General features: G+C 41.0%; 1 protein-coding gene and 1 long non-coding RNA gene across 7 annotated transcripts; one reads left to right on the top strand and one right to left on the bottom strand.

The window, feature by feature from the left end:
• Positions 1-1,308: 1,308 nt before the first annotated feature.
• Positions 1,309-15,081, top strand: LOC112561705. 5 transcript variants are annotated; one of them, XM_025234322.1, is made up of 2 exons: positions 1,309-1,445; positions 11,405-15,081. In XM_025234322.1, exons 1-2 carry the CDS (start codon positions 1,432-1,434, stop codon positions 12,591-12,593), a joined length of 1,203 nt encoding a protein of 400 aa, XP_025090107.1. In that variant the 5' UTR covers positions 1,309-1,431; the 3' UTR covers positions 12,594-15,081. The 5 variants fall into 5 exon arrangements, with proteins under 5 accessions (XP_025090107.1, XP_025090108.1, XP_025090112.1 ...); XM_025234323.1 differs by lacking the exon at positions 1,309-1,445 and adding an exon at positions 2,211-3,829; XM_025234327.1 differs by lacking the exon at positions 1,309-1,445 and adding an exon at positions 6,992-7,489.
• Positions 14,398-18,342, bottom strand: LOC112561708. Of its 2 annotated transcripts, none has more exons than XR_003098703.1 (2): positions 16,580-18,342; positions 14,398-15,511 (listed from the first exon to the last, which is right to left on the bottom strand). It is a non-coding gene; the product is annotated as an uncharacterized LOC112561708 (long non-coding RNA). The 2 variants fall into 2 exon arrangements; XR_003098704.1 differs by having other exon boundaries at positions 17,185-18,336.
• Positions 18,343-23,146: the final 4,804 nt, after the last annotated feature.

Here is a 23,146-nt window from a genome sequence, read left to right as displayed (position 1 = left end):
CAAAATCCACACTTGAAGTAGCACAAAGTATCCTCTGGTATTTAATACGAAGTTTCCACTGGCGAACCCCAGGTGGATACAAAGAAGAAGAGTAAAAAAACAAAAACAAAAGAGAAAACACAAAAACACAAAAACCTCAACAGGTTCAATGTTACATAAAGTATTAAAGATACAAATCTGTCAGGACTACACCACCAAGTCCGTTCAAGACTTGTTTACAATAGAAAAACGTCCGCTCCGGACGCACTGACAACACAGAGGAGACTGTTCCTTCTCCCCGCTCCCGTCAAGGAAGTAAAACCCCACTCACACCACAAACATCAAAAACACTACAATACTCTTTCCTTTGTTCGAACACAACCCTATCAACACCAACTTAATTAATACAAAGACCGGCCGACCATCCCATCATGGCGCGGCACGCCTCAGGCTGTTGACACTGACAGCCGCGGTAATTGGTGTCTTTCAACCTCCCCTTTCAATTACTTTTCCCTATCCCCTTCCTAGATGATAAAAAAAAAAAAAAAAATTAAATATACCGCAGCAGGTTTGTGACACCTATCCTTTTATATCTACCAAAACCCATTATTCAACTTTTAAATGTGTAGTAAAACGATCTCTCATTAGCATTACTCCAGCCAGGGTCGCTGTAGCACAGTTCACTACTCACTTTTCTCTCTCTCTCTTCCCCCCCCCATTCTCCTCGTTTTATTTCTCTTTGTCCTGCCAAGATCCCTTTGTTGATTATTAGTTTTAGCTATCTCTTTATTGTTGCTGTCTGTTATTTTTGTGTCGTTACTATCTTTTGTACTTCCTCCTCATCGTTGGCTATCGTTCTGTTCATTCATGTGCTAGCTTTTGTATCAAGCGCTTAGAGCATGCTTCCGTGTGAGAGTGATTCTGCGCTATGTAAATTGCACATCATCATCAATCATCATCATCATCATCAGCAGCAGCAGCAGCAGCATTCTCAGACGGAATTTATGAACGCAACAGTCAACTGGTGATTTTCTTTTTCATCTATTCTAATCCATCGAGCTGAACAAATTATATAAGAAGAGCATTTCAACATCTAGCTTCCTTTTTTTCCCTCCACAAGATGTGTCAACATCTATTCATCTATTGCTAGATAAAACTGTAGACGATACAAAGACTTCCTCAGCTTTAGATGTTAAGGCAATGGCACCATCAAATTTTACTCCTACTGCGTGTGATGTGTCAAAGGGAGATCGTCCAGTGTCCGTGGTGACTAAGCCATTTTTTTGAATAAGTGTTTGGCTACAATCAGCTCATCACACATATCCGGACACTTGTTTTATCAGATATGGACATTCGAAGCTGCAACCTGACTGCATGTTGTGTGAGAACGATTCATGCACAATGTCACACTAGCCTGCCGACGTGTCTCTGTTGGTTCTCCGGTCAAGACTGATGTTCTGTAACAGGTCAGTCTAACCAATTTTGTTGATTGTGTGTTGCGCACATTTTTCCAAGTAGTGAGTTATCGTTTCAAAGAAGAGAATACACTGATGCATCTAGAAAACAAGAAGAAGCTCATTCTTATTGGGATGGCGTTGTACGTGTGTTTGCTGTCCCGTTTGTTGCAGACAGTATGTATGTATGCAAACACCTTCTTTTCTAAACCCACAACACTGCCTAATGATGACTTTATGTGGACAGTATGTTCTAATACATAAATAACAACCTTAAGACTGTAATTTAAAAAAAATGAGCAGTATTATTGACATCATTACAAAATATCATTAATTTAAAAACAAAATTATGCGAGGAAACAGATGGGAAACAATTTTCAGTCATGATCCAAATCTTTGTTTACAGTTAATAAAATGTTTCACTCTTTTTTAGACTGTTCTTAAATGGCATTTTTTGTCAAAGTTTTACATTTAAATTTATTTAAATTGATTGCATTTGAAACCCACTACAGAAAAATATTTATTTGTCTGGTCGCTTGGGTAGTGAGTTGTGACAGGTCTTGTATTGTTTCTTTTATGAATGGTGTCTTGCATCAAAGATGTCATTTTAGACAAAAGACTTTATTTAAAGAAACAATTCGGTTAAACGACTTAGTTGACCAGTCCAGTTGAAAGCTGTTACTGACTTAATTAAATACGACAGGATTTGATTAAAATTAAGAACACGTCCGCACACAAAAGGAGGTTCAGTGGAGCACCAGCAGCACGAACGTTTGTGAAGGGACATTTCGTGGTTGTCTGACAGCCGCCGAACCTGTAAAAAATTTGTCTCTGTGTAACTGGGGATACCGTCCACCCTGGCTCGCCACTTGGGTATGCCACTGAGCTAACATTCAACCCTCTCCCACAGTTTGTGCACCTCTCTCCGTGTCAACACTCATCGTCTGACGAGCGGACTGTAACGGCTGTTTCTTCTTCTTGCCTACCCCGGGTAGCGCTAAGGACTTGCTACACTCACACCCAGAACGAACCACAGGGGACATCAAGTGGACTGATATGAGTATTCGGGGTACTTTGGCCTTCAAGTAACGCATGTTCTTTCCACGACAACGACTCGCGGTATCTGGTGAATGATTTACAGCTGTTACTTTTTTTTCTGTAATTTGTGACAATGGCGATATGCAAATAGAGAGGCGGCTGCAGATTATAGCGTCGTAAGTGTCCTTAACATGCCTTTTTATGAGACAAACAAAACAGCCCAGATCAGACAAGCAAGACCTCACACAGATAACATGCCATAAAAAAAACAAAAAACAAAAAACAAAACGAAACACCTGTTCTCGAAGTTTTTGTGCGCTATGTGGCGAGTGGTCTCCGGTAAACTTCCACCCCTATCCCTGGCGACATAGTCCTCCACATTTAAAAAAATTCTTATTTCCTGTCGGTAATCACATAGTCATTAGCTTCCAAGCGAACTCCACTGAGTGAACACGTTAAATGCTTCTTGTGGAGCCTCGCAAGATTCGTTTCAAGCAAAATATTCAAAGAACCAACGGTTATATTAGGTTAATTGCCTAGTTGAATGCGAGGTCGTCGTTTGGCCTTCCTGTTTACCTGCCAAACCTGGTCTGAAGTCACCGGTCTTACATGGAAAGTCGGCCGTTCAGACTAAACTGTCTCCGAAGTTGACCTGCATTTGAGATCGAGTTCAAGATTTCCCATGCATGCCGGCCCAGGCTAATTTGTGTCCACTTAGTACAGGTATTGTCTGTAAGAGAGATAAAACACGGCAATGTGTGTTTATGAAAGGATCAAGCAACATTTTTGGATTTCTACGCCTGAAAATCAGGTGTTTCAGCCTCTCAAGGGTCAGTGTCAGGTTATCCAAACACCAGGGGACACTATAGACCACCAATATTGAATAGTCAACACCAGGGGCCACCAAGGACCACCAGAGTCCAATATCACACACAAAAGTTCACTCAGTGATTGCTCAGGTTGTTGTAGGATAACTGGATTTCCCTTCAGCACCAGGTTACTGTGAACAGCCTGCTACTTCTGTGCACTAAAGAATAGTTTTCCCCTAACATGATAGCTGATGATCCTCAGTATTTTGCGATACTACAACGTTTTATGACCCTAACTGGTTGCTCGAAAGGTTTATGACTGGCATTTAGAAACCTTTCAATGTTGAAACTAGCAGCTGTCACCATTCACAACTTCAAGAACTCGCCGCCTGCACTCTGTGAAGTCTAACGGCTGTTACTTGGGCACAACCGTACCTTGACCGTGTAACTTCAAGACATATCAACAGGCTGGCTCAGTGTAATGATCAACATCGTCACACAACGGTGTGGGACTTGGGACCTACCGCAGGCAAAACCGACAGAAGAGTGGTAACTTGTCAGCTTTTTCTTAGAATATTATTTTGTCAGTGAGAAGCATGTGTAAATTTGAAAAAAATATTTTTAAGCTTGTTGATAATATCTTCATGGCAGTGATTTGTAAATCAATGATGCCATTGTTAGTGTTTTATATTTCATTTTCTTGTTTTTTATTATTTGTTGAACCGTGCAGAAAGTGCAACCTGTTTGGTGTAGGTATGGGGAGTGGTACAAATGTTTAATTTAACTTTATTTAGAAAAGCTGGTGTTTGTTAAATATGATTCTCCTGCTATGTATTTAATACATGACTGCACTTTTTCGTCATATCATAATGAAGTTTCTGCATAAGCATATTTGTCTACTGAGATAAAATAAATAAACCGGACAAACTGCTGACAGGTTCTCGCATCTTTCGCGCGCTCTAGGGTCTGCTGGCAGCAATTTCTATACAAAATTCTCTCACTTTTTGATAATACAGTACTCTGAATTATCATTATCATTGGATGCCTTGATTGATATAAGTACTTAATTTTTTTTTAAATGTGTCGGTTGTAGTCTGCTGAAGTAAAGGAAATGAACGTACAGAACAACTCTTATTTAGACTTGACCCATGTCAGCACATGGAAAGATATCTATTTCACTAATCTTTCATGTCACTTACTTTAAACATAAAAATGCAAACATAAAGATTTCCTAAAAAAAAAAAAATTAAAAGTTTTCGCCTTACTTCTGACAGAAGAAAGATATGCTTGCGGCTGAATTTTTCTTTCTTTTTTATTATTTTCTGCTTGAGTTTTGTTATCTAAAGCAGACGATTCATTTTAACAACCGTCATGATGGCTGCACGATAGCATCATGCAATAAATTGCAACAGATCCACAGATACATTTGGGGTTTTGTACAACCAGCTAAGCTGTTTAAAAAAAATGTTTAGCAAAGAAATCTGCAATTAGCAGAACACCTGCTTTTTTCTGCCCCCTTAAATGCAAAAATCATATTTTTTTTAAACTAAATGTTTTCTTGTGTGTTAAAAGTTCTATATTTAATAAGTGCAAGAGAAGATGAGTTTCTGATAATATTTGCACAGTCAGACAATATAAACAGTACAGGCACCGGTTTTCATTTCTAGTCACGTGGTAAACGAAAACCTTGCTTAGTGTGAAATGACGGCTCAAAGTCTCTTGATTTGATGACAGCTCGACTGTAACTATCCTTTGCATCCATCTCATAGACTGATTTTGATGCCTTACTCGCCCTGACACAAGCGTTCGACTCCCTGAGATTGATGGCCAGTAAGTCTTGCAACCTTCGAGCATAGTTTGGGAGGTCGACATTTTCTGACTTTTTGTTGAGACCCACCAGCTGCTTGGCGAGTGGTCTTTATTATGTCCACTGCTGCCTTTCTATTGACTTCATCGTCATCTCCAAGCATCAACAGAACACTTTCCCGATGGGCCCAGCATGCGTTCCGTTACACTACGGGCCATGTTATATTCCTGCAGGCCGATGATAACAAACTCTGTTGCTTTAATTTGTTGAAGCAAATGCTTTGGTCCATCAGTGCATCTAGGGCGACACTTGATGTTAAACCATGTAGGTCTATAGCAAACAGACAATAAAGTTTTTCAGGGAATACAGTTCGTCAGTTGGTTACACTGTTGCCACATACAGCCGACATATCCTGCAAGCAGTTGTGAGTCATCTGGCCATCGACATGGGTCCAGGCTTTTCCTGCAGTCAATCGTCACTGATACTTCCCCTTGTAATAGCTGCGATCATTGTGTACAGGAAGGATTGGTCATTATTAAAGTTCGCTGACTTCATTTTACGGAAAAGGATCATTGTCGGCAATGAGTCGAAGTCCATCTGCAGAAAGTGGGAATGATGCACAAATAGCTCATTCATTTCCAATAGGACATTAAATAAACCCGTTTAAAGGGCGACCAGTGTGAAGCTCTGTCTAACAGATGTATTGCCCAGTGTTCATAGCTGTGTTGTCGTTCTATTCGTCTACTATATGTGTATCTCACTGTCCTATTCAGTTACTTTATGTCACTTCATGCCTCACTACAACGACTGTATAGCTGTATAGTCACTACAACGACTGTATCGCTAGTCACTACAACGACTGTATCGCTAGTCACTACTAGGACTGTATCGCTAGTCACTAGCAAGACTGTATCGCTGTATAGTCACTAGCACGACTGTATCGCTAGTCACTACTAGGACTGTATCGCTATAGTCACTACTAGGACTGTATCGCTAGTCACTAGCATGACTATCGCTGTATAGTCACTAGCACGACTGTATCGCTAGTCCCTACAACGACTGTATCGCTAGTCACTACAACGACTGTATCGCTAGTCACTACAACGACTGTATCGCTAGTCACTAGCATGACTGTATCGCTATATAGTCACTAGCACGACTGTATCGCTAGTCACTACAACGACTGTATCGCTAGTCACTAGCATGACTGTATCGCTGTATAGTCACTAGCACGACTGTATCGCTAGTCACTACAACGACTGTATCGCTATAGTCACTACTAGGACTGTATCGCTAGTCACTAGCATGACTATCGCTGTATAGTCACTAGCACGACTGTATCGCTATATAGTCACAAGCCCGACTGTATCGCTAGTCACTACTATGACTGTATCGCTGTATAGTCACTAGCACGACTGTATCGCTAGTCACTACTATGACTGTATCGCTGTATAGTCATTAGCACGACTGTATCGCTAGTCACTACTATGACTGTATCGCTGTATAGTCACTAGCACGACTGTATCGCTAGTCACTACAACGACTGTATCGCTATATAGTCACTAGCACGACTGTATCGTTAGTCACTGCTACAACTGTATCGTTAGTACGAACCTCACTGTCACACAAGACTTCTATACTAGGCGCACAGTTAAGTAGAAGGTTCCAGCAGGAAGTAGACGTAACTCCAATGTTCTAGAACAGTCTAGACCAGACCTGGGCAAAGGCCGGCCCGCGGGCCGGATCCGGCCCGCCTCCTGTCTCTGACCGGCCCGCCCGCTGGCGAAGGATAGTATATATACTATACATACAGTACTGGGTAAAACTGAGTTAACTATATTAGTCCGGCCCTCTAAAACCACCCCAATTTCTCATGCGGCCCCTTGGGAAAATTAATTGCCCACCCCTGGTCTAGACAGTCGCAGCAATGACGTAATAATTTCTAATTTTGTTTACATAGCAACGTCCTCACACCGACACCTGACGTCTCTCGCTCCTTGTTGCTATGTGTGACGTCACATTATTAATTTATAGTGCGCTGAGCTGAATGGTAATAACATATCATTTCGTCAATAAACACAACAAAGTACTATTCATAAATAAAAAAAAACAAACAGAAAAAAAAACTATCGGTCACGCAGAAAATAATGATTTTCAGTACAAAACATTTCAAGTAAACACAGCAGATCACCATTGCGACTCGATGACATTTCTTGTGGGATTACGCAAGTGCTCAGCGTATCACACAGCAACATCTTTTCAGTATTTGAATGAGGAAAATAAAGTGCACAAAAGCTGCAATGTGTGTCATGTGACATCACGACACACTATAGCATAGGTGTCCTTGCAAGCGTGACACTGATCTCAGTCGAACGCCGACAGTGTCGAGGGCCATAATGACGGTGGGTTGTTTTCAATATACTTGCTCTCAATCATTTTGTTTCCGTGTTATGATTTTATTTACTATTCTATGTAAATTTGGATGTGGTATCTGTGAATAAGATCAAGAAAAAATGATGAAAAGACTGATAAAATTCAAATTGCCTCTGAAAACAGAGATGTATAGATCTTTTCAGGTCTCTAGTATGGAACAATTTCTCCGATGGAGGAATCTTTCGTTCGATATCACAAACTCTAGTTTTTTCCACTGACAGATAACCTTTATCGGTCCATCATGTCAGTGCAGTTGTACCTCCATCTTCACTGAGTTTTTAAAAAGAAAAAGGCCGTTCCCTTAATTTGTTTAATTTTGTTATTGAGGGAGAAGTGTTTTCGAGAACAATTTTCTCAGGGCCAACATTTATGTGTTGTGTGGTCGGAGCCCGTCTCCTGTCCCCCACTAACCTTCTGGGGACTGGGGAAAGTTTCATTAAGTTGCAACAGTGATACTCCTACCGATGTCATCTTCCGTGAGGACAGGCAGTTAAACTTCTGAGCCTTCGGGTTCGAATGTCAATTGTTAAGCCACTTCCCCAGAGTTGGAAGATTAGCCACATGACAGGTTGGTTGGTTTTGTTAAAAGCTTACATCTCTGCGTGTATAAGTAATCTTAGCTCGACCTGGCAGCCTGCTGAGATGCGATGTAACCTGTCAGGTCTTCCTAACAAATCGAGGTCAATAATAGGCCGTTGGTACGAGACAAACAACTGAGAAAACAAAGACTAAATGACGAGGCAGTAGTTCTATAGGGTAAGTAAGAAAACTGTATTGTGTAGCCTTTGAGTGAACAGATTTATTGTTACTAACTTTTCGCTTTATAGAAATCCTGCCAACTATAGGGTGTAAAGAAAGCTTTGGGTGTCACTTGTTTTATTTTGTGGGCCATCATTTGTGTTCTTTGTCTTTGTATTCAAGGTTTATGTCAACTTGCCCGCCGCCAGACTCTGATAATTGGTATTTGTTGCAGCATGTTCTTATTTTTTGACCCCTCTCTCTGACTCTTTGTGATTGTGTTTCTTTTCCGTTCCTTTTTTTTTTTTTTTGAGAAGTTGAATAACAGGAAGTATTTATTTTGATACTGTTTACGACCTCTGGTGAAGCTTAGTAGAGCAAAAGTTCAAGGCTAGGGCATCCGTAATATCTAGTAAATATCGGGTAGCCGTGATGACTAGAACAATTTGTGTTTCAATATTCCAATAAAGGGTTCTAGCTGGGAGATGGCTTTTTTAAAATCTACAAGAATATCAGTATGTTTTTTGCGAGCAGTAAAATTAAATCAAGTACAACATCTGTCTCAAAGTTATTAATGCATCCTAATAGGACAGGATGTTCACTAATAGTTATCTTTGGAGCTTTTATACATTTGTCTAATATGCAATTTTGTAAGTTTCTACCAAAATCATTAACATATTTACAATTCCAAAATATATGCTAAATATTTTTTTCATCGCTGCAGAGATCATCATCTTTTAGTCCCATATGGACTAAATATTACTTTTGTCCCCAGAATTAAATGTAGCACTCTGATTTGAAGCCATTTTAATTTAATATCTTTTATATTAGCCATTGCTTTAAATATAACATGCCAATCAACATGTCTGTTTATCGTTTCATCCTATTTTAAACAACAGTTTGGCATACAAGCGTTATATCTCATGTTATCACAATATAGTCTTGCTCCTTTCTGTAGTGATCGAATTATTCTTAGTTTTGTTTGTGTCATATGTAGAAGAAGATAAATCTGTTTTATTCATTCTATTTAAGTTTGTATATGTTTTTATGGTCTTTAGCAAGCATTAAAAGAGACAAAGTTAGTGTTAACATCATATTTATTTTTAACAGCTTGATATAGCAAAAAGTTTCCTCTTTCATCTAATAAGTGTTTAAACTAAGTATACATCTGCTCTCCCATCTCCTATATAGAACTGGCTTATTCCCAATCGTAATTCTGTCATTACAAAAGATAGGTTCTGACAAAATTTCTTCTGTAAGCTTTTAATACATCCGCCCGGAAGCTGTTTGCATTTATAAAGTGGCAAACTGCAGGGTCAAGTTTACCGAAATAATCTATTATTTTCAATTTCATATCTGATTTCATATCAACCTAATTTTTGCTTTCCTTGTTTTAATAATAATTGTATACGTTGTACAACTGTCTTGTCTGTTGTGTTTGCACACGCGGGTGAGTGTGATTGTCAGTGCGTACGCGTGTGGACGTGCGAATAGGCGGGTGAGTGGGTGCCAGAGGGCTAAAGTCGGATGGAGCGAGCCAGCAGGTGTCCCCTTTCCCTCGGGCGAGTTAGGCCCACCCTTCTCCCCGCCTCGTTCATCACACTTTGTATTATCATTACTGTAGACTAATAAGGATTTTAGTAAAATTAGTAAAACAGTGATTGGAACTATAAGCCACAATGACATGAGTAAACCTACATTTTAACACAATCAGAATGCTGTCGAATTCATCTTGCATTTGACTTACGGGAGATGAGCGTGACATCGGCCTCATCCTCCTGCCCCTGACCTCACGGGTCACCTTGCAAGCCATCGGCTCAGTCGGTAGGACGGTTACAGGGGTTGTACGATATTTTATGTCTTATTGTGTCGTGCCCTTTGCCCGACCCCACTACTCACTGCTGGGGTATCTTCCTCCAGTCACATGAAAAGTCTAAAGTTAGCTCAGTGTTTTGGGAGAGGGCATCGGTGGGGCGGGGCGGGGCGGGCATGTGTTCCGGTTGAAAGAGTGCTCCAACGAGACCCTTGCTAAGCTGAAAAATAGAAGTAGCACAAATTATATGTAAACAGATTAGACTGCGCAAATAGCTTTGGGCTTTGTGTAACATTCTTTCTAAAAATCACAAAGGAAATATGTTCAGGTTATTTTATTTTTACGATGCCTGACATTTTGAGTGTTGTCGCCAGTCTGTTATAATCGACTTCGGAACAAGCTTTAACATAGTTGCCTAGAGATTCATTTGCCCATTATACACCTGCGCACATGTATGTGCAGCGACTGACGGATGTGCTCACAAGTAAACACTTAAGACTGATGAACAGTACACAGCCCTGGCAACGAGAGCCGAACATCTTCTCACCTTGTGGCGATCAGGTTTCTTCATGGATTGAAAATCCCACTACAATTGCAAAAATAACCTTTTCTTCTATTTTTTTGAAATGATTGTACTAAGCTAAATAATAACTGCCGCTTTTTTAAAGCAAATATAACCCTCCGTTTTCAAACATGCAAGCACAGAAGGATTAAAGGAAGTAAATGAAATTACAGAAATATGTCCGAAACAAAGACAAACAAAAGTTAAAATAGAGTGTGTACAACGCATGTGCATTGACTAAGGATGCAAACACACACAAAAACAAATGTACACACACAGAGAACTAATTGTTTGTATGTATGCTTGTCACTATCACTGTCTTATCTGATTTGCGGAATCTGACGGATCGATTACATTGCCTTGATTACAACAGGAATCTGACACCATTTTCATTAGCTTATTTAAATAGACTGCTGACGTCGCGATCATATTTTTTTTTTCTTTATATCGAGAACATTTTGAGACGGTTGCATCTGTTTACTCAGTGTCCAGACCCACTGACTGAACTCATTCTCTATGCAACATCCGGCTACCAACAAAGTGCCTGTGGTGTTGTTACAATCTGTTGCACTCTCGGGCAGAGCCAACCACGGCAGCTAGTGATCGTGTGTGCGTTTAGGAGTTGTTGACAAAATTCTTTATAGCACAGCTGCAGTTGTTATCGCACTTGCTGTTGTTCTTCTACCTCTACTCGGCATATCGGGGACACGCCTGACGCCACTATTAAAGCAAACACGGATTTGACTTTTCTTTCTGTGTTTGTTTTCCCAGATTGAGAGCTCTTCGGATGGGGCACAAAAAAGCCTTGGTGGTCTACCTTGTCCTGTGCTGTGCGACGGTTCTCACCATACTGCTGTCAGTCTGGACCACTACTGGAATGTTTTTCACAGTCCATCGCTCCGAGGAGCAAACGATAAACCCTGTCGGTGACCCTTTCGTGTGCCTTCCAGTGCGCAGGCATCCATGGCACGGGAAAGTGCAGCCCGAGGTTCCCGGCTTGTTCATCAACTCAACCGTCTACTCGTCCTGGACAAAAGAAGGAAACGCAATGGACGTGGTTGGCCATCTGCACAGCAAGATGTGTCCAGAATCATCTGCCCTGCCCAAGGTTCCGCTAACTTTTCCGGACATCTTGCTGATAGTTGATTTCAACTCGCCAAATTTGTACCGAGTTATACCCTACCTGGAGCTTCTCTATAGGCGGCACTTCGCCGACATCCTGTACTGCGGAGACGATCCGGAGACTCTCAAAGACATCATTGTCCAGAAGAACATCACTTTTCCCGTGTATTTTCTCTACATCCCCGACTACGCCTGGCAGATGAAGTACCGGTGTCTGGAGTACGCCATGAAGATGTGCGGCGACTACAAGGGCTACCTCCTGATCGGCGACGACACGCTGGTCAACGTCAAGACCCTGAAGGCTCTCGGCAAGGACAGGGTCCTGGTAGGCAAGGATTTCTTGCGCTGGGTCGTCAACACCACGCATTTCAATGAAGACTGGATGTGGTGGGAGCTGGAAGGCGGAAGAAACGCCATGCTGGGCGTGCTGAACGAGCTGGTGTACCGGGCGCTGCACGAGCATGACGTCTTCGCGAAGCAGTTTTTGCACCGCTACTACACCTTCGTCAACTCCAGCACCATCTTCTACCGCGTGGCCACAGACTTCGTGTACGTGCCCACCAGGCTGGCCCCCTTCTTTCTCTACATGACGTCACTGTTCCGGAAGTATGGGACCAACATCGAACTGGCCATGCCCTTCTTCGCGTGCGGCCTCGCGCATCCAAAAGACGTCATCCTGGCCAAGGTGCAGGATCTGTGGGGCAACAGGGACAAGGCTGTGCAGTTGTTCACATCAGACATCTTGTACCTGCATCCTTTTAAGTATGGTACAGATTTTAAGACACCTGCGGGGCAAGAGTTTATATGTGAGACTTACCTGCGTGACGCGTCATTGTGAAAAAAGCAAACGTGAGTGTTAAGGCATGTGTGAAGTGTTGCTGGTCAAGGTGCCCAGAAATTCCAGTATGTCTGCAACTCTTAATCATTGGTGTTAAAGTCAACGTATCTTCCATTTGTGTGCAGCAAAAAATCATGCGAACCCCTTCATTTTTTACTAGTTGTGATGGAATTTATTTCAAATGAAGTTTTTCTCTAAGGTTATGTGTAACTGTATGGTTTGTCTACCTCCATAGATATTAGGTTTACTAAATTTGGTTTTCTGTAGGTTATAACGATGTTGCTGTATTGTTTTTGAATGTTACCTAAGACAATTCAATCTCGTGCAACGGGTGAGGTCATCCTGGCCAAGGTGCAAGATCTGTGCGTGTGTGTTAAGGGGAGGCAACAGGGGCAAGGCTGTGCAGTTGTCCACGTCAGACATCCTGTACCTGCAACCTTTTAAATATAGCTCAGATTTGAAGACACCTGTAGGGTAGACATTTATATATAAGATTTACCTGCGTGACGTAAGTGTGAGTAGAGCAATCGTTGAGCGTCAGTCAAGTGTACTGCTAGTCGAGGTGCACATTATTCCGGCAATGTTGGCAACACTACATAATTGCCGTACAAATCAGCACCCATCCATTCTTAGGGAAAACCACAGGGGCTCCTGTAGATGACTTTTATATCTACTTTTTAAAAATGTGTCACGTAATCCTTTTATTTGAATACTTATTTTTCCCTCTGCGTTTTTTCTCTAAGGTTGTATGGTAAGTATGTAATTTATTTATTTCCGGTAAATTGAGGTTTTGCAATTTGAGGTAGATAGCAGACTTATACAATACAGGGTGTCAGTGTGCTGTTTTAGGAGCTGTCTGAAACAGCTTAATTTTATGAAACATTGAAGATAATGTGTACACATCACGGATTAAAATTATGATTGTTTAATAAATTGTTTTTTGAATATATTTTCATAACCTATTTTCTATGTATTAACACCATGTAATAACGTGAGGCAAATGTAGACCTATTTGTGCTCGGTGATGTTTTAGCAGCTGTGTTTGAAAACTAGTTTCATTTAATTTTATATTAAATAGAGATGCTGTATATATCTTGCACAGTCATACTCGTGTAGAGGCGTTCGGCGAATGCATGAGATATAAAGAAGAGGTTGGAAAAATAGAAGGATTTTCCATTATATCGACGAAACACTTAAGATGTGAGATAATACATTAGAGATAACAGGTAAAAAATAACGTTTGCATGGGTTCAAATGTTTCAGTAACAGCTGCTCGTTCGCAAATATATCTACCTTACAGAAAAATTCAGATCTTATCAGCCTTTGATATTTATATATCTCCTCTATAACCTTCTATAATATATACAGGTTCATCGACATATAGGTTTACATGACCTATACACGCAGGTTTTTGCAGTCACTCGTTCGGCACGTGCGCCCCGCCCTGTTCGTAACGTGGTGACGTATCCACACAACTCGCACCAACCCACATACACTGTGTCACCTGACCGTGATAGACTTCAACGTCGTTTAATGAGGTAAATAGTACCTTCAACTGTTTTAGGAGTCCAAATAACAAAATGGGAAGCAAAGGGACATAACCAGGAGACTGAGTGGCGCAAAGTTTCAGATAAAAGTTGAGGCCCTGAGATCTGAGGTCAACTGAGTGCAAAACAGGTGAAGGTAGCGGCGATGTTCAGGAGTGTGAATGTGATATGATTGACATTTTTGACATATATATTTTTGACATTATAACGGAGCACTCTATCGCAAACACGTGGCAGAGTTGACTAATACATGCTAGGAACTTTCTTAAACTTTATTAATGTCAAAAAGTGTCACATAACAACAGAGACATAGATGGGATATGCTATTTTAAACGAAATTGCTGATATAACTTTTGACAGTTGCAGAGTAATCTAAGTAAGGAACAAAACTCCAGTTTTTATTATCATCATCATCATCATCATCATCATTTTTTAATTTTAAAATTAATCTGATTTCAGGAACACTTCTATCGATCCATCCAGCCCTCCTCCCAACACACACGCACTCATTCTTTCTCTCTCTCACACGGAGGTAACTTACGTCGTGTGACAGTGTCAGTGTTTGCATGGGTGTGTATAATTATGTTGAAAAAACAAATTTAATTAATTACCATGATAAATACTGTAAAATTAAATGTTCTGTGAAAAACCCGACACTTAGAATACATTTTTTTCTAATTTGGAGAGCTGGATGTGCAATAGTTGTAAGTATAATTACTTCACCATATTTGTGATATTATAGGCCATATATATATATCCTTGATTTTTGAAGCTAATTATGCAGACATTAATGTTGACATTTTATCAACCTATTAACCATTGAAGCCATATGCTGCACTGGGGATGATTAGAAAGAAGAAAAAGAATTAACCATTGAAAGGCCAGTTCACGTGTCTGAAAATAAATTGTCACACAACTCAAAAAGTTTGTGACCAACTTGCTTATAGATTCGCTCTATTTACTGTACGAATGAAATATTTTACCTGTCGCAAAACCTGTACATTGTATACACTTGCAGTTTCTTTGGCTCTTTTGATGAAACCACTTTAACCACAGCTTCGTGGTTTATATTTGTACGACATAGTCTCACAGTGCATGTATTTCAAGATGAACATTACAATCGCAAAATTTGCTATATACAATGGACGCCGACCTTAGAGGTGACTAATACCACAGGCCTGGTTTACATGCTAGGTCCTAAGTCTGACTTAGTTTTGTCTTAACTTCTATTAAGGTCCTAAGTGGCAATCCGGATGTTCAGGTGAAAAGTCCGCTAAAGTCGATTAGCGCTGAGACCGGTGAACTAAAATTTTATGTCTACCACTTCATCTGAATACCAACACAGTCTTTTTGTATCAATGTAAGTAGTACCTGAAAGAGATAAAATGAATGTACAGCTCAGTAACTTTGAAAATTAGGCACACATCACGCAGCATTATGGGAAACGAAATTGTGTTTTTTTTTCTAGGGTTTCAAATTAATTAGAGGATCGAGTAATATTTCCATATGTTGGAGATTGAAAATGGAGCGTGTTTCAGCCTCTTAAAGACATTGGTGTCAGATATCCCGCAATAAGAGACATCAGCGGTCATTAATACGAGATGACTGGTCATCAACACCCGAAAACAGCAGTGTATAATACATAAAAGTTCCACCCGCAGTTATGACAATATTTTTAGAGTATTTTCCTTTCAATATTGGCAAACTATAAAAAGAACAGTGCATTCTCTGAAAACCTGCTGCATTTGCGTGACAAACAAATTTATTTCCACGTAACTCACACCTCGGCATAATTTAGATAAAGCTGAGTGTTTGTTTGCGTTCAACACTCAGAATAACGGCTGCTGCATTTCACAGCTTGAAACACTTGCTACCTGTGCGTTGATGGGTTCAGCGGTTGCTACGCTAGCAAAGCAATACACAAATAATGGGAGCATAAATCTTTTCAATAAAACTCTCTGCGTGGTGTCAAGATGCAAGCCTTTGATTCGAGCGAAAAAAAAATCCAAACTTCAAAGTGGTGAGTACACTAAACTGTCTGATTGGCTGCTGACGCAGCGAGCAAGTAAATAGCTTCCAATGATCAATACCTTGTGGTCTACAGGCAACAGGTTGAAAATGTCTTTTTGTCGACAAAGAAGTCACACAATGTGTCCTAAAAAGTCAAAATCAAGTTTAATGTCATTCTGACTCATATTTTTATGCAGAAAACATAATGGATACGATTTTCTCTTCTTGGCTACAGATCATGGAGAAAGTTGAGACTATCTTTGATTAGGTGTTTTCATGTACATTTGTGACGTCACTATGGTGCTGCTTCTAGGGTTAGGGTTATCATCAGTCTTGCCAACTACTCGTGGATGAAAGGAGGGATAAGACCTGTCGTCTGCACAGTGAGATAAGTCCAGACTCATCTGATATACCCAAAGCTCCGCTCACCTTTCTGGACATCCTGCTCATAATCGACTTCAACTCTCCCAATTTGTACTGAGTGACCCCCTAGCTCGAGTTGCTCTATCGGCGGCACTTCGTTGACATCCTGCGGAAAGGGTCCAGAAACGCTGGTCTATCTTCGCCACTTCCTCTGTATCTCCAGTTATGCCTGGCAGATGAAGTACCACTTAGTGCATAGTCAAAGCCCGAATTGTACGACAAGAAGCTTTTCGTATTACTTGGAAGTATGTCCGCCACGACATTTATGACGCCGCAACTGCCATTGCTTCTCTGTACGATGCTGCAGTATTTGCTTAATCGAAAGCCATCATCAATTTCGTGCGCTAGTTCAAGTGAGTCGTAAATATTATTCTCATCGGATCGATTACTGAGTCCGGGTGGTCATTTTAGTGAAAGCGCACACGCTAGACGACAAAATACACCGGCGAGACGACAGGTGAAGTTAACCTTACACGGGGAATAATGAATAAAAGACGCTCCGTCGCCTACTTTAACCCTTTTGCGGTTATACACACGATAACTTTTTGTGTTTGTCTTACCTGCCTAAGTCATATCAAGAAGCCTGTTAACATGCTGGAAATTCCTCTCACCTTGCTAATCATCGACGTCATCTCGCCCAGTCTGTACCACGTGACCACCTATTTCGACCTCCTCTATGAGCGGCACTTCGCCTTCATGCTGTACTGCGGAGATGTTACAGTATGAAAGGACACAATAAGCTTCAGTACGTTTAAGTTTCAGAGAAACTGAAAAAATATCCTTACATGTTATGGTTTGACTAGGAGAAGAATAAATTACTGATGCGATGTGAAGGTGCTCACTGAGGCTGACCCCATCCACGATTCGCTCTCTTTCTCCTCTCCCATGTCTAGCGAGGCACCTGCCTGAACCTTTCTTTCCTTCCTCCTCCAAATAATCCGAGGCCATATTCATAAAACATTTACAATTTTAGCCCCATTTAGATCTTTAGTATATTAAGTAAAAACAATATTATAGAATGTTCTTAAACGTAGTGCAGAACAGTTTTACAGCTTTTTAAACTTAAAAAAAACCAAAAACGAACCAATCCAAGCCCCTGTGTAAACCTGTTTTGACAACGTCAATGAGAAATTCCTGTCCACAGCAGAAGAGGAACTAAGGTCCCCGAAAACAAACAGACCTCGGTCACAAATGAGTTTCTCGACTTTTGTGACCACAGGTGGGGTATAACGAATGAGAGGAAGACCCCGCAGGGCCCGGTCAGTATCGAGAGGTCAACAGCAACATCAGAACAGGGATGAAGGCAGGAAAACAGGAACTGAAGCGAGATGCCATAAGACAGAGGAAAGAGGGGCTTAGGGGGGAACAGTGAGGCCTTTCACTTCCTCAAAACCGTCGCAAACGAGGGTCAGCAGGAAACATCTGTCATGGAAGATAGCGCTGTACTAAGCGGATCGTCTGGATATTACTATGTCCTGTACATTTTCCGCTGGCAACAGAGCTATAACACTTATAAGAATTTGTGCACTTGAAAAGCTAAATATGGAGGATCTACTCACATGAGGCACTCTGATGTAGGTTTTGGGGGACATTTAGTAGGAAACGCTTTTCATCTGTCATTATTGTATAAAGTGAATAATATCCAAAATTGTGGTGGTAATTACTTGTATACAAAAACAAACTGATGTTAGCTGTTGTGGGAACTCAGCGGTAAAATATATAGAACACAACAGGAAATCAAAAGCTGTGGTTGGCTTTCAGAGACACACATCCAGCCGCGCATCCCATCTAACAACATAGTCCCTTATAAAGGTACTATTTTAATTTATTGTTTCTCAATTCTGCATACATATGGTACACATGGACTACATATTTTTTCTGAAAGAAATAACATAATTAGATTCCAGTGGTATCGTTTGAGGGCGAATTATTCATTGTCACAATCTACCCTGCCTCTCCCTGTGTAACCTAGACAATTTTGTAGTTGTCGCTCTAGTATTGTCTGTACAACGACCTGCATTTCTCAAAATGCTAATGCTAAGGACCACAGATTCACAATGTGAAATAATAAAACACCCGTAATTAGTCTTATATTTGATCTTACATTGTTTTAAATAAATCAATGAAAGATATAGTGGTAAGAATTCAATTATCATCTTTTTTATCGCAAATGGAACTCAAAGAACCATCAATACCATCTAAAACAATAAAATAGTAATAGAAGTCATAGCTGTAACCCGGTACGAAAAAGTACACAACGCGCCGCTGTACTGAGCCAATCGGGGGCTGGGATACAGCGCCGTACTCTGATTGGTCTCTTCTCTAGCAACCAACCAATCGGGTGTTTACGACTGTGAGTAGGCGCGTGGCGTCTCAGGCAAGCGATCCTGGTTCTCGTTTCTCGAGTAAATCCACGCGCTGTTTACTGTAATTCGTATTAATTTTATTATTTATTAGTTTAGTTTATTCCTTGTTGCTCCTCTGAGGAGCATAGGGCCGCTTTATTATTTATAATATTTCTTTATTGTTAGAATTAATATAAGTAATATATTTTTATACACTTTGGGCTTTTTTCGTCACTGGAGCACAAATTATTTAAGTGGAAGTCGACCTTGAGTAATTCAAAATTCTCCCTAACTCAAATTTTAAACATTAGCTGGATGGTTTCTAAATAAAACAAAGTATATTCAATCGGAGTGTAATAAATTCCATTACAAATAGAAAAAAAAAAGCCAAATAAAGGTGTTCGCATGATTTTTACTACACTGTCCACCCGTGCACACAAATGGCGGTACGTTGACTTTAACACCAATGATTAAGAACATACTGGAATTTATGTGCACCTTCACCAACATCTCACACATGCCTTAACACTCACGTTTGCTCTTTTCACACTTACACGTCACGCAGGTATGTCTCACATATAAACGCTTGCCCCACAGGTGTCTTAAAATCTGAACCATACTTAAAAGAATGTAGGTACAGGATGTCTGATGTGAACAACTCCACAGCCTCTTGAGAATTATGAGTTCACTTTGATTGAACTTTGAACTTTGGCAGTAAGCACAAAAGGCAAGCGTAACATAAACTTTTTTTTTTTGCGGGGGGGACTATACTCCATCAAAGCCTTCATGAGTTGATGGACAAAAAAATCAAGAGAACAGACAAGGAAAACGCAAGCACACAGAATATGATAACAACATCAATAGCAAAAGCAACAACACAATTTTTAATCATTTTGCTGTCAACCGAGAACACGTCATCGGAAAGCAAAAGATAATATCCTACCGTGATTGACTTCTAGTATAAACACCTCCATAACTGTCATGGACCATCCACAGACACGCGCATTCTTCCCACAAACCAAAATATCCTGATCGCTTGACGGTGGGCGTACCTTCTTAGAGGCACGAATAATTATTCAATTCAAATACAATGTCAAATGAAACAAAGGCAAAGTATCAACACTCATAGATTCACTCCTTCATTCGCCACACAAGATATATTACCAATATATTATCATTCATCCAACGTACTACTAAAGTTAACAATAAAATCGACTCTCATAAATATTGTCACTGATGAAGAATAAAACAAAATGTTCGTTCTTAATGAAACATTAACCTTTTTATATTAAAGTCTTTGAGACCCTCCCAAGTCCTCTATTCTAATTAGTCCCACTGATCTTCTTTCCACGAAGTCTATTTATTATTAAAAATAAATGGTTTTTTTACGGTACCAACAGTTTACAAGCAGAATGTCTCGGTCTTGCGCATGCGGCCGCCTCCTAGGTGTTTGGCAGGATGATGTTAGATTAGCTGAAGGCCGGGAGGAAACCTTTCCTCCACCGGCGCTTACTCTCAGGCTGTTAAGAACTGTCCCTTCCAGGCGACAGATGGAGGTCGGTGCACCAGTCTTGCACCAAGTTTTCCGTTCTGGGACCGTTGTTTTCTCGCTTACGCCAGTGTGTGGTTTCTTGGCCCCACCAAGAAACTGTACTGCGGGATGCCCAAGCCACAGAGCTCCCCCACGGTGCGGACACGGACTACAGTGACTCACGACCTGTGAAGTACATCCACCTGTAGTTTAACCACGGTATTACTTTCCGTAATACTTATTCCGCTGTCGCAGCAGTAGCGAGAAAGTCCCGAGAAAATCCACCAGCTCTCACTTCGGTTCCGCCGTTAGCTCTCTGCCCACCGTTTTCTTTCTCTAACGTTATTTTCCTCTATCTTTTTCGTCACCTAGTTTTGACATCACAGTTTACGTCATTTGCTCAAGGGCAAACAACTTCCAGCCCACTACGCTAGATCAGATCAACCACGGTTGTCGATCTTCCCTCCTAACCCCCTCTACTAAGTACTTGTCCGTTACATTCCTCCCCCCCTGAAATAAAGAATGAAAAAAAAATCAATTTAAGAGTTTATCTTTCTTTCACTTCTACGGGATAAATTGGTCCCACTCGACCCGGGATAGATTGTCAGCGAGAAGATTCTCTGTTCCCTTAATCGTCTCAACTGAAAACTGAAACTCTTGAAGAGCTAGCATCCATCTCATAATTCGAGAATTATGATATACAGATGTTTTTAAAAACACAAGGGGTTTGTGATCTGTCTGTAAAATGAACTTTCTTCCGTAGAGATAACGAGAGAGTTTCGAAATTCCCCATATTATTGCCAGGCACTCTCGTTCTATGGTGCTGTATCGTGTTTCAGGACCTGTCAGTTTGCGGCTGACGTAGGCCACTGGAAAACGATCTCCTCCGTATTCCTGCAAGAGTACTGCTCCTAATCCCACCCCACTCGCGTCAGTTTGAACTATGAACGGCTTGTCAAACTTGGGCAGCGCTAGTATGGGTTGGGATGACAGAACGGTTTGGATGTGAGTTAATGCTTGGACACATTCATTCGACCATTGAATATGTTTTGGGCTGTTTCCTTTTGTCAACTCAGTAATGGGTGCAACCACCGTAGCAAAGTTAGGAACATAGCGTCGGTAGTAGCTGATCAGACCTAAGAGTGCTCTCACTTGCTTTTTACTGCTAGGAGTAGGAAGTCTTAGAATTTTCTGTACTTTATCAGGACTGGGACGCAGATGCCCCTCCCCCACTATGTGTCCTAAGAATTCTAAGCTCCGAAATCCCATCTGAATTTTCGAAGGCCTTACAGTGAGTTGATAATGGGCTAAGGTTCTTAACACCCCTTCTACATGAGTCAGATGCTCGTCCCACGTTTCGCTAGCAACCAGTAAATCATCAAAGAAGGTATGTGCTGAAAACCTTTCCATATTGAGCGCTCTCATAGCTCTCGCAAACGTTGCAGGAGCTGTAGCCAATCCAAATGGCATTCGGGTCCATTGAAATAAGCCTTTGGTTGTTTGAAAGGCTGTTTTTGGCCTATCTTCTTCTTTAACTCTGATTTGTCAATATCCTTTGGCCAAATCTATTTTAGTGAAAAATTGGGCTCGGCCCAATTGACTATATACAGTTTCGGGATCCGGAATGGGTTCTGAGTCGAACTCTGTTATTTTATTTAGGCCTCGGTAGTCGATACAAAAGCGTACTGAACCGTCCTTCTTTCTGACCAACAACGCTGGTGATGCATAAGGTGAGGATGATGGTTCAATCACTCCCATTTGTAACATTTTAATCACTTCCTTTTCCATGGTTTGCTGTAGAGCAAAAGGAAGTGGATAGGGCCTTAAGCGCACTACCTCTGGAGAAGTCAGTCTAATTCGGTGCTCAATTTCACCGTTAAACTGTCCTGGCATCACAGTCAGTATGTGTTGATAATTCTTTAGAATATTCCTCGATTGTGTGGTCCGGGGTTCAGTCAAGTCGGCCCCCATTTTAATGCTGTTTATGTCCTCTTCCATCTCCCCAGGAAGGACTGGTATTTCCACGGAATCATCATCGGTATCGGCTATCAATAAGGTCACATTTGCCAGGTGTCCATTTGATTTCTTCTCGGATACTCCTGACGGCATGATAAATCTTTGGGGGCACATCTCTTCCGAGATAAGATCCGAAAAAGCCATGGATTTATCGTCAGTGGTCTGTCCACAGTTAGCCATTTTGGTGGTGTCTAAGGCTGCTTTTGGTTTTGTCACCAACCCTCCCTCTACCCCGTCTATATTACCCAAAATTAAATCTGTTATTGGTTCGTCTATTACGCAACAGCGTAGTTTACCCGCATAGAAAGGGGTCTCTACCTGTACCCCAGCGACTGGAAAGACTTCCGTATTACCCCCAAACGTAATACAGGACTGGGACTGTCCAGTGTATTCTGACTGCCTAACCAGGGAAGCTCTTATGCCCGCTGTTGTGGCTCCCGTATCTCTTAACACAGTTATAGGTTTATCTATAATATAACCTGGATAGAGAGGAAGTCGATCCATCTCTTCACTATTAAGAGTACTACACAGGATGGAAACGCTGGTTACCACCGGAGTGGATACTTCTGTGTTATCTCTCCATCTAACATAAGGGCATTCACGGGCAAAATGTCCAATTTCGTTACAAGCGAAGCAAGTGAGCTCTCTCTTAGTTCTTCGCAGTACCTCATCTCCTTGCTT

Source organism: Pomacea canaliculata, linkage group LG4 (genome assembly GCF_003073045.1).
Source record: "Pomacea canaliculata isolate SZHN2017 linkage group LG4, ASM307304v1, whole genome shotgun sequence".
Classification (NCBI taxonomy): Eukaryota; Metazoa; Mollusca; class Gastropoda; order Architaenioglossa; family Ampullariidae; genus Pomacea; species Pomacea canaliculata.
Note: the sequence above shows the minus strand (reverse complement) of the source record. Positions and strands in the feature narration are given on the sequence as shown.